Here is a 12,466-nt window from a genome sequence, read left to right as displayed (position 1 = left end):
TGTTTATTGACCACTATTTTTGGTTAACACCTACCATGCACTTTTTAAAATAAAATCTCCAGAAATTGGACATATGAATGAGCCCCTTGAACAAGGATGGATGGATGAACATATAGATGGGGATAAACCTTTAATGCCTTTTCTTTTTTGTTGGATTCAAAGCTTCTTTATTAGACGATCTGGACATGATTGTTCCTGCTTTTTGGGTCATAGATCCTTAAATGCTTTTTTTCCCAGTGGAAAAGCGACAAAAGATGATGAGGACCAGCTAAAATCAGAATCAGGAAGTCAGTCTCAAAGTAGCGGTGGGCGTTTATCGCATCATTTATCATGAGAAATTTCTAAACATAAGAATTTTCATTCATTATTTTCACAACAAACTCCAATTAATGATTCTAAGCTCACCAAAACTGTCTGTGTTTATTGGATAACAGTTTTATCTACTGTTTGTTCAGTAAGGGTATCAATAAATTAAAAAATGATTAAATCCAGTTGTTGTGCTTAGTGATGCAAATTACACTTCTTTATGAAACAGGAGTTCTAAAGATGTATGATACACATTTTTTAAAGAGCAATATTTGTGTTTGTGGAGATTTATACAGTCGCACACATACAGTTACCTAAGTAAGAAGGAATAAATAGTTCTTTTATCGTTATCACAATAGTACCACAAAATATCATGACCCATTCAGTGGTGTCCAAATGTTTTGCACTGAGGACCAAACCTGTCAAGTTGAAAACACTCAAGGATCACAATTTATGTATTTATTTATTTTTCAGTTAAAAATGTGTAGTGCTTTTTTTTGGTTAATTCTTTTCTTTTTACCTGTACAGCAACAAAGGACATTTAAACAAAAATGTATGAAAAAGGATCTCAAAGTTGTACAGTTTCCTAGTTTGTGGATCAAGATATGAATTTTAGTTTATTCTCAGCAACAAAAAATGAGAACTGTCTTTAAAAACCCTTGACCATATTTAGTTCATTTTAACTATTAGGTGTGATTAAGTCTATGTTCAAGTAAAAAATGTCACTGAAGATTTTTGGCCCTGCTTACTGTAAGATTAAAACGTAAGCAAACAAAAATTATGACTTGTTTTGTACCTAAAATGTATCATTTCAGACATAAATTTGTCATTGAAAATGTCATACAAAGAAAAAAACAAAAAGTCTTGATCTGCAACGGCTCTATTTGCTAGATTCCACCCAGGGACCACACAAAAGGACAAAAAGGACCTCAACAAGAACCTCATCTGGTCCCCAGGCCACGCTTTTGACACCCTGCTTTAAGTCTACATTGCCCAACCTGACCTCACGTCACAGCAAACCAAAAATCTATATAAACCATAAAAAGCCTGAGACCTGCATCCATAGAGATGAGTGTTGCTTCAGGATGTTGATGTAAAGTTTCAAAAACTGGGGAAACGGCAAATTTATGAAATCAAAATCTGACTAGTTTTATTGTGGATGTTGACTTCACATTCTTACTACCACAAGGTGAGCTGGAGTCTCACAAGAGCCGCAGTCTGGCACTGATGGAAGGCTTCCACTTCTGCTCTTTAGGCTATTCACACCTAAAATAGCATCTCAATGCTAAATATGTAGCAGCAGCACAGACGTCCTAACGCTAATGTTAGCATCCATATTGAACACATCAGATATCTTTGTTGTTGATCTAATACGTCGATTTATTCAAAAATATACCAGCAAAAAAGGTTTTGAATTGAAAATGCTTATTTTGTCAGTTTGGACAGTTTTCGATTAAATGTGATTAATTAAAATCAATGGATGAACGAATCACTGAAGTGATATGACAAAATCTAAACTGATACAAGCCACAATAATAATCAAAGCATAAATATGAACACAGAAGAAAGAAAACAAAGCCAAATATTCCAGCATCGTGACAGATTTATTATGCTTTTTCTTTTAGAGAAAAGAGGAGAACTAAATTCAGAGAAGATGTTAGCAAGAAGAGATGTTATTTAACTGCTACAGTGAGAGAAATAGAGAACCTGGATGAACCCATCCCCCCAACACTGTCTCCCCTCCTCCAACACCAACAGTGCAGCCTCCTCTGCAACAATATCAGTGTCTAATGTTGACATGTTACAAATGCTGCTCAGATTTGCACAATCTGTCAATCATACAGGCAGAGTTAAAAAATAAGTCAGTAAAGACTTAGAGAAATATGTGATACAGGTTCCTTCCTTCCATTACCCTCATCCACAGTCTCACTGCAGTCATTCTTACTGCTATTGCTTTTTTGTCTAAATAATGTTTTTTGGCTCTAGTGGCCTTCATTTGAGACATAGGGCAAAGGTCAACCGGCCGGTATTCGAACCCATGACGGCTGTGCATGTTGGGTGCTTGATCCCTTCACCATCGCCACGCCCTGCTGATTTTGAATGAAACTGCCTCAGTGTGTTCACATAGATGTGCAGCTATTTTGTTTCCTTCCTGTCGGGGTTTCGACAGACTGGGCGTCTATCCTCACGTCTGTAAATATCCAAGTATCTTCCAGAGAAGAAGCGGAGATCTACCCAGCAACTGCACTCCGCTGTGGGGGGAAACTACTTGACATAAGCTGTCAGCCATTTACACATTAAGTATCTTTTTATGAATGTTTCATGTGCTGACCTAAATCCTTCCAGAGCTGAGTAAAAGCAATATGTTGCACACGGTGCACCCTGCTGATCACTACAGGCTGCATGGAAGAGCAGCTCAGACCACCCAGGACTCAGTTCATTTCAGACATTTGTTTTTTTTTTTTTTTTTACAAAACACACAGTGAGAACAGAAACAGCGTAGCGTGGGCGCCGTCACACGGAGAAGTGCTTTACTCCCCGTGGCAGATGTAATTAAAGCAAACGCTTAAGCCCAGAGAGTGAACGGAGAGGCAGAGAGGCGGGGGGCGTACTGAAGGGAGGAAAACTGCAGCTGCAAAGATCAGTCTGCTGAATCTGGAGCACTGCTTCCTAACTCCTTTTAGCACAACCTGAACACAACAATGGTTCAATCACATCATTTCAGAAATGAAATGAACTTCCAGTGGTGCAAGAGAAGCAGCTTTGTCGTTCTTCACTGTTTGCTTGTGTTGTTTGAGGTTCAGATTTATGGCTGTAGCAGAAACTCTTGCATACGCAGGTTCCAGCCGAAACTGTCTCTTTAAAAGGAAACCGATCATGATTTAAATAAGAATATTATTTTAGAATAATTAAATACAGAACTGTGTTTTAGCAGTAGCAGTTGTTGCATTTGCATAAAACAACAACAAAAAAAACATATAAAGTACCTCACATATAGAACATAAAATGTAAATATTTAATCAGGGATATTTTTTTTTCTTTCTTTCAAATGCCTTTTTATTGATTACTAGTAATATATTGAAAAATATGGTGTAATATATTCCAATAAAATTTTAGTAGATTTTAACCCACAAACAAATCCCTAGACAGCAGACAAACACATAAAGCTAAACTGAGGTCAAATCAACTCGGTGTGGTTCAGCATGCTATATTGTCTCTTTCCATTGTTAAAACAACTCATAAAACCAACCTGTACAGCTCTATTCCTGGTCCCCCTTCAGTGGTAGGTCCATAGGACAAAGGTACAGTAAGGCACAAGACAATAAAGTACAGTATGGTACAGTATGGTATGATATGGTTAAAACGGAGCTCCTGGCATCACAATATAGCCCGTGTTAGGAGGAAAATAACGTCACTGCTTGCGATAAGCATGTGACGAACTACTGAGTCACTTTTTTTCGTTGCACTAGTATGATGTAATGTTAGGCGTCATGCTGTGCCATGCCGCTCAGTGGAAACAAAGCATAGTGCTGGGTTCCGATCCAGGCCTCGATGGTTGTGCACAAGTCAGGTGCTTGATATTGAGCATCAGAATCGCTCTAGAAATGCATCTGAGCAAAGTGTGGAATCCTGTGCATTGGGAGGATCCTCTTGACTTTTGCCTTTATTTTCCTCTGCTGGCCTCTTTCTACAATGGCAGATGAAATGTATAGAGAGTATCGTGGCTTTATTTACTAAAAGCAAGACAGCGTCTTTGTCGGGCGTCTCTGCACCATGTTTGAATTCACCAGATGATTCAGAGATGTTCTGAGTTTCACAACTCAGCCACTTGTTGACTAAGGTCACTATCAACGGTGCTCTTGTCTCAGTCAGGCCCAGCTTCACGGCTTGCTAACTCGCATCAGTGCCTACATCTCCTGCCAGGACACCAACTACAGGCCACTACGTCATATAGTGGAGTCTCTCTGATTGGTTGATATTCCACGTCCAGTTACTAAACAACTCCAGCAGCAGTTGCGATGGACGCCCGTTAAGCAAAGTCAAAATGTGTGACACCAGATCCACCGTGAGACTTCATGATATTCCCTGCTTCATTAGCTTTTCAGAGAGGATTAATGGCGGATTAGCCTTTGCACATGACAAACCTGAAAGACATTTTCTTTCACATTGCTTGATATTTTGACATGTTTTGTCTTTGTGTGTAGAAATAAAACCCTTATTGCTCTGTTTCTTTGCTGCTGCTGCTCCGAATCACATGACAGCCTCCTGCATAATAGTGCTTGTGTCCTCTTGTTAGATTGGTCCAGGGTGGTGTCATGCTTTGTCGTGCTCTCTGTGATTCACCCCAGGGTGCTGTAGTCAGTGGGACCCAGGGACGTCTCTGCAAAGAGCATAACAACGCAGGAGATGACTCGGCAGAAAATACGGAAATATGATTTGAACGTTCTTCTGAGCCACTCAGTCTTAGCCAAGTAATTTAAAAGAATCAATGCCACCATGACTCAAGGGTAAAATCTATACACAGCAGCACCTATAGGGATACATAAGGAGTCTTACTTCAAATGGCTTCATGTTAATGCCTTCATCACTGCAGCTCGTCTTTTGAAACAAAAACAAGATGGAAGAAATTGAGGGGCCTGCAGCATGTCTAAAAATACTGTATGCGGATCCAGGATGTGAGGGAAATAAAGCATTGGCTTATTCATTTTATCCACATCTGACTGGATTTCATTTCAAAATATCCCGATGTTCATTCTAACACTGAGTGTACAGTGATCAGGCAGCAATCGCAAACCCTGGAGCAAGCTGCTGAGTAATCCAGACTCCAGTGACTGTGCATCCTCACTCAGTGGGAAGTTCGACCTTGTACACTCCATTTGTCCCTATCCTGTATGAGAGATCTGCTGCTTGTGGTACCAGGCCCGCCGTGACAGTCACCTCACTTATTTATCCCATCTGCAGAGTGGAGCCCTCTGGTGGCGACCGTTACTGACTGTTTCAGTACTTTTTGACCCCGTTTTGCTGCATTTACTACTTTGTTCCCTTCAAAAGTATTACGGTTTAAGTTTGTTCAGATGTCTACAAAAAGACTCAATTCTTTAGTTTTTAAATGGTTTCCAGCTTCTTTTAATTCAAGGTTTTTGTTTTAGCTTGAATACATCTGGTTAAAATGTTTGAGATAAATACTCTTCTGTAGAGCAGAACATAAGGATTTTTTCACACCTTCGTCCAGCAGACTGTTGGATTGGGGACCAGAATCACAGCATTTGTTATATTTTCAGCAGATGTGGTTCTCTTTGACACTATACTGTGTAAAACAAACCAAACACTTCAACAACCTGTTCTCCTCCTCGCCTGTGGTGGTGAGACCTTGGTCTGTAGGCAGACTAGCGGGGATACAACCAGTCAGAGTCGAGGAGGTATCATTGCACATAAGTATTTCAGCTTCTAGTTGCATTTGCATTAAACACTGGAAACGATGTCTTGAGCTTACAACATTCCTTTTAACTCAATAACCTCTTGTATCTCTCTTCTTTTCTCCCATCACGCTACCAGTGTCAAAATTAAGAATATTACACACCCACTGGTAGCTACTTCCTTATCACAGGACATTATATCCGCGAAGTACAAACTAGGTGTCAAGTAGTCTGCTTTCAGTTTGAAGAGATTGTTAATTTGTTCTAGTTCTTAATCAACTAGAACAAATTAAAGATGCTCAAGGTACTGAAAAATTGGATTACAATAAACTGTCAAAAGAACAAGTCAGTACATCTAATTTATATCAACTCCAGATTGTACACCAACCATTTTTCTCAAAAAAATGTTCTTTAAAGAAAAGTTTATAAATCACAAATGACCAGCCTTGGGATGATGGCCACCAGCCTCTGTAAGGCTATTGCTTGCCAACCCAATGCTAGCGTTAGCATATATGTGGTAATGGACAGCACAGTTAGTAGGCAATCCAGTGGGTGACCAGCCCAGGCATGCTAGTTACCAGTATCTCCAAAGCTAATCCTGACCTAGCCAATGTTAGCATTAGCCTACTTCTGCTATTGGACATCAGAGGAAGAAGGCAAATCCAGAGGTTAACCAGCCTAGACATACTAGTCTTATGCAAGCTGCCTCCTAATTTGCTAGCGATGGCTGTTATTAGCTAGCTTTAGAAAGGATACAGCCTCCTTCAAGAAGGAAGTAGACACCGTTGGATGTGCAATAGTTTTAATTTTGACACAAACAACATGCCATGGCCACCCATGGGCCCCTACAGTCTAAAAGGGCAATAGCAATAACTGAAGCACATAAATATTCACATTCATTGTATATTAGCTTGCAAACACACCACTTCTCTCGCTGCATTTTCTTTGAAGTTTTATGTGCTCCATGAATCTATGAATAGAGCACATATTCAGTAACTCCAAGTTATTCCACAAATAACCTGGAGCTCCGTTCCACAGAAATCTGCAAATTGGTGAATATGTGAACAGGATTCCACCAAAATTGAAATTCTAGCCTTTTCTGTCCACCCAGGTCCTCTTCAGTATTGTTTCCATGCAATTTTTTGATCTTGAGTTATCAAGAAACCTTCTGGTGCTCTTAATTACCCAGAACCCGAGCACTGTTCTCAATAAAACGGTTCTGGGAGTTGAGATTAGCCCCTACTAAGAACAGGCGTGAATTAAAACATGGAGGAAGAGGCTGCAGCAAGAGATAGAATCCATGTTCTGTGAGCTTCAGGACCCAGATTCTGCCAATAGGTGCCACACGCTGCAATCCTGCAGAGACAGAGATATGCTGTGTGAGTGAAATAGATTTTCTTTTGTTTCTTCTTTCCAGACTATAAGAACACCTTTTGTGAGTTGGAGTGTGCGCTCCATGACTTGTGTGTCTATGGAGACGGTTTGCACATACTCCTTGCTGGGTCTATGCGTGCATGTAGGCGTGAGCTGCCAGGCGCTGGGTCTTCTGTTCTCACAGTTCGCTCACAGCTCTGAATTCAGAATGAGACAAACTGTCTTATAAACAGGCTCCCCGATTAATAAAACATAAGGCAAGCAAAATAAAAGGCATCCCAGCCTCATGCAGCCGCCCATACCTTCTCTCATTTGACTGATAGAGAGGACTGAGCTGAAGGCCATGTGCAGCTGAGAGGGGAAAGTGGAGGTGGAGGTGCAGCAGTCGGACGATAAGAGCCTCTGATGTTAATGCAGCATGCCAGAAAAGAACAACAGCGCCCACTTTGAAAAGGACAAGAGGCTCTCACAGGCTGCAGGCAACAGGGCAACAGCAAGAGACGAGGGGAGCCTCAGCAGGCCGGCATGTTGTTCAGAAAAACAGTAAAACAGAACATGAACAATAGCAATTTCACTTTTTTCACGTTCTGGCAACTATATTTTTTAAATCAAATGATTTTATGAACTTAATCATATGTAGGCAGAACTGATAACTGATCTAACCAGTCCTAGCTCAGATAAAATCATTTTGGTACAAAGACATAGCAATGATTTTGTTTAAAACAAAAAAATCCATCATGATTTTTAACAGATTATGAAAGCTGAGACAATCATTTATCCAGAACTAATCTAAATTGTCACAAAAGAATAGCTTGGTTTAAGGTTCAATTAGGTGATGAAAAGGTTTATCCTGAGCCTGACTGTGACTTTATAATATATATATATATATATATATATATATATATATATATATATATATATATATATATATATATATATATATATATATATATATATATATGCTTTTCTGAAAGGAAGTCATCACTCTATTAACCATTTAACCCACATTGTGCAGTTTTGTACAGTTGAATGGTTGCCACAGGAGACTAAAGAATTTCTCAAACATGTATGAAAAAAATAAAGTAACACTCATGTTTTTGAATAGGAAAATAATAACATGATGTAAAGCTCAAGAAAGATATTTTTACATGACACCACCCCTTTACAATCCATTGGTAGGTATTTTGCCTTATAAGAGGTACGAAACTTAGAAACTTTAAATGTCCAAGTGTTGCAATGCATTACTTTGTAATACTTGTATTGAGAGGTCATATGAAAATGTTGTCAAGGCGATTATGCAGCTGATTCCCTTGACATCAGAGATCTGTTGCTCCCACTTTTATCCCTATTAATGGACATGATTCTTCAAGCAGTGAATTCAGTCATAACAGGGTTGATAGCTAAAGTGCTAGCATCAAGTGTGATGGGATGGAAGAGCAGGGGAGGAGCGGGACGACATCCTGATGCGGATGGAAGACGCTGACAAGGGAACTGTGGGCTGGTGGGTGGACATTAGGTCTAAAACGATTACACAAGGGCCATTTTCCACCCTTCAGATGTTGACTCAGAGCTTCTCAGACAGAAATGAACACAGTTTCATAACCATAACAACCACGAGAACAGAATGAGCCATGAAGAGGAGCGAGGGCATCAACACAGCCAGCGTCAGTCAGCCGCTGGCAGAAGGACTAGAGGATCCTTCCTGGAGACCTCGGGTCCAATGACAGCTGACTGCGTCGTGTTCAAACAGAATTTATGAATGTGTAAAGTGTGGATCTGCTCCATCTATAGGCTGAGGAGTGTGTACGAACATCAGTTTCAAGTCTTGCCACAAAGTCTTAACTGGATTTAGGCCGTTATAGATGCTTTGATCTAAATCATTGCTTGGTAACTGGCTATGTTTTCTTCCACATACAGCCGTTAGGATTCAGTTCTGGCCTCATCTAACCAGAGCAGCTGGTCTACTCTACAGAGCTTTTGGCAGACTTTACAAGATTCTTCTTACAGTTTTGGTTTCTCCACAGCTCATATTCTCAAAGAATCCTAAGACTAAAAGGACCTTCAAGTGGGGTGCTGTGGTGGTGCAGGGGCCGGACGTGGCCTGTGTGGGGAGGCCTTGGTCCTTGGCATGATAAATTGTCCCAGAAGTTATTGTTGTAAATTATCATATAGTTGATTTGAGACCATTTTCAAGTAATAACATGGTAATGGCATAATAACGTATACGCTCTCAGAGGATTGACATTTAACACAAACAGGAAGACATTTTAAATAATCAAAATAAATACAGAAAACCACAGAAACAATAACAAATAAATCATGAAGTCTGTAAAGAAAACATGTATGAATACATTTTTGTCCTTAAAAAATGACTTATTGAGATCGAAGAACCAGACTGAAGACTTTTGTCATCCAGTTTTTGGTAGAAAGAGAGGAAAGAGAAAAACAATAAATAATGTAAATGAAAATGATTGAGGTTTTTATAATCTGCTGCCAATTCACAAAAAAAAACTAACAAAAAAAAGACTATACTCCTATACATTTATCAACACTCCACAGCAGTAGCTTTTAAAAAAGCTCCCGGGCTGCCAAGCAACAGAAAACACCTTCCCAACAACGTCCAGCAGAAATAGGGATTCCACCTCAACACTAAAGGCCAACGTCAAGGCCTGAACCGGCAATTCACTTGGAAAGGCTTACGACTGCTGCTGGAAAGACGTGGAAAAAAAGTGGAGCAGACAGATGAGCACCATGTCACCTCACAGTTGGAAAGCCTGGCACTGCCTTCTGCCATTTGGATCACCATGGAAACAGCCAAATACACCACCAGCAACAAAAGCAGCAGCGCTGCTCCAGCTTTAAGTAAAGAGAACATGTAAAGGAAAAATTCAAAGCAAAAACATCATGAACCCAATGAAAATGATCAGATTTATGGAATAATAAGGTTGTTTTGCAGATTACGTCACAGACTCGACACCGTGATGGAAGCATGGCAGAATGCACACACAGTCTCAGAAATGCCCACGTGATGCTCAGTTTTATCATGGTGGTGGTGGTGGTGGGGGGGGGGGGGGGGGTTCCTGGAAGGCCCTGCAGCGCAGCGCAAAAATACGCACATGACGACGCATGTTGCATATAGTATCAGCGGGATCACCGAGCACGCGACCAAGCACACGTGATTCACCGGCATCAAACGGAAAAAGAACAAAAAAAGAAAAAAAAACAGACGTCCAGCCGGCGCCCTCTTCTTATCCTCTTACCTGGACCGTGGGCTTCTCCCGAGCGGACCTCGGTGACGCTGCTAGGGTCACTCTGAGATCTTCCGCGCTGCACCACGCATTCATCATCCAGCCCGTCGGATGGTGATGCTGTTGATGATGAGGATGATGCCATGGTTGGAGAAAGAAGAAGGGAAAAAAAATGTTGATGTGAAAGAGGCGTGATCTCCGCCAACAGCCAACCAACCGGCCAAGGTCAGCGGCATCAAGTGGTAGGCGCTGATTTCATGCGCTGCGCTCCGCTGCTGCAGCTGCGGCTCCCCGGTCAGCAGCAGCCACCAGCGGGAAATCCATTACGAGCGCAGCATTATAGAGAGTGTCGACGGTGCCAAAAAACACGTGATTCCCCCACACCCCCAAAAAGCCCCTTCAATCTTTTCTCATGATTTTTCTCAACACACAGTTGAGTTAGACATGGAGCGTGAAAGTGGGCTGTTCCTTAAAACAGATTTGATAATTAGTAGCAATTATTGTGGGGTTTTTTTCTCAGTGACTTTACGTTTTCAGAACAAATAAAGTTGTGGCTTTGTCATTATTATTATTATTAAGCTTATTTACTATACATCACAGATAATACAACAGTTTGGACATAGAAGGTAGAAAGAAAGAGGAAATTTTCAACAACAACAACAACAAAAAAAACTCATAATTTTTTAGATTAATTTCAGAAATTTTCCAGAAAAAACAAGGACATTTCTGAGCATATGACATTTCTATTTTCCCTTTTATTTTAGATCCTTCCAGTTTTAAGCTATATGTTCACACAGCAGGTGTTGATGCTCAGTTCTGATGTTCTGATTTTTTTTTTTTTTTATAAATCTTTTATGCCATTGACATTCAGGAATTTGCATATGTGGTCATGCTTCACTTTACTTGGAGATGCTAACCAACAGCTAGTAACAGTTAATGAGAAACTATTGGATCTTTACTGCGAATGTTACAAACAAAGCAAAAACTATCCGATAGTTCCTGATTGTTTTTCCTCGTTGAAGGATTGACTAGAATACGATTGGACAGCCGTTCTTCCAGGTTTATGTAATCATCATGTTATATAATAAACACGAATCTGCCCAACCCCTGATAAGAGATGAAACATCTTCAAGAAGCAAGTCAGATGTGTGGCTGCTCTCTAATGTGGTACTGAGATTTATTACAACCTGAATGAAAGACAAATCTCCAGCATTTTCCAAAATTATTCCTCACAAATTTTGCCTAATTATGTGCACCTTTTATTAATAATCATTTCTCTTTATTTTTTCCTCATTCTGTCTTGTTACAACCACAAAACTTCAAAGTGTCCTGTCATCTAAGTAGCATACAACTGTGAGGAAGAGAGAAAATGACATGTGGTTTACAAAAACTTCAGAAATAAAACTCTGAAAAGTGTGGCATGCTTTTGTTTTCAGTTCCAGTTACTCTAATACTCTTAATTAAAATCAAATGGAACTGGGTGGGATTTGAACACAGGATCTTCTTGCTGCAGTACCAGCTGCCTCTATTTTCAGTCACTCTGCTTCCAATCTGACTAATAAACTATATTGCCAAAAGCATTCATTCACCAGCCTTCACTCACATATGAGATTAAGGAACAAGCCATTCCTAATCCATACGTTCAATATGACATTGGTCCACCTTTGCAGCTAGAACAGCTTCAACTCTTCTAGGAAGGCTGTCCAGAAGGTTTAGGAGAGATTATGGGGATTTTTGACCACTCTTCCAGGAGTGCATTTGTGAGGTCACATACTGATGATGTTGGACGAGAAGACCTGACTCTCAGTCTATGTTCTAATTTATCCCACAGGTATTCTATGGACCTCGCTTTGTGCTCTGGTGCTCAATCATGTTGGAAGAGGAAGGGGCCAGCTGCAAACTGTTCCCACAAAGTGTGGAGCATGGAATTGTGCAAAATGTGTTGGTATGTTGAAGAATTCAGAGTTCCTTTCACTGGAACTAAGGGGCAAAGCCCAGTTCCCGAAAACAACCCTACACCATAATCCCCTCTCCACCAAACTTTACACTTGGCACAATGCAGTCAGACAAATACCGTTGTCCTGGCAACCAACAAACCCAGACTCATCCATCAGATTGCCA

General features: G+C 40.3%; 1 protein-coding gene across 3 annotated transcripts in view; it reads right to left on the bottom strand.

Moving 5' to 3' along the window:
• Positions 1–10,732, bottom strand: part of phactr3b (phosphatase and actin regulator 3b) — a 38,290-nt gene extending 27,558 nt beyond the window's left edge. For 2 of the 3 annotated variants that reach the window (XR_001422641.1, XM_015020606.1), the window contains exon 1: positions 10,358–10,732. Coding sequence is in view for 2 of the 3 variants with exons in the window: in XM_015020606.1 (XP_014876092.1) it covers positions 10,358–10,490 (133 nt within the window). In the remaining variant the exon portion in view is untranslated. The remainder of the gene's footprint in view (positions 1–10,357) is intronic. The other variant, XM_015020605.1, reaches the window with a different exon arrangement.
• Between the last annotated feature and the right edge of the window lie 1,734 nt (positions 10,733–12,466).

This window comes from Poecilia latipinna, unplaced genomic scaffold, assembly GCF_001443285.1.
Source record: "Poecilia latipinna isolate Pla-1442-1.1 unplaced genomic scaffold, P_latipinna-1.0 Scaffold2615, whole genome shotgun sequence".
NCBI classification, from domain to species: Eukaryota; Metazoa; Chordata; class Actinopteri; order Cyprinodontiformes; family Poeciliidae; genus Poecilia; species Poecilia latipinna.
Note: the sequence above shows the minus strand (reverse complement) of the source record. Positions and strands in the feature narration are given on the sequence as shown.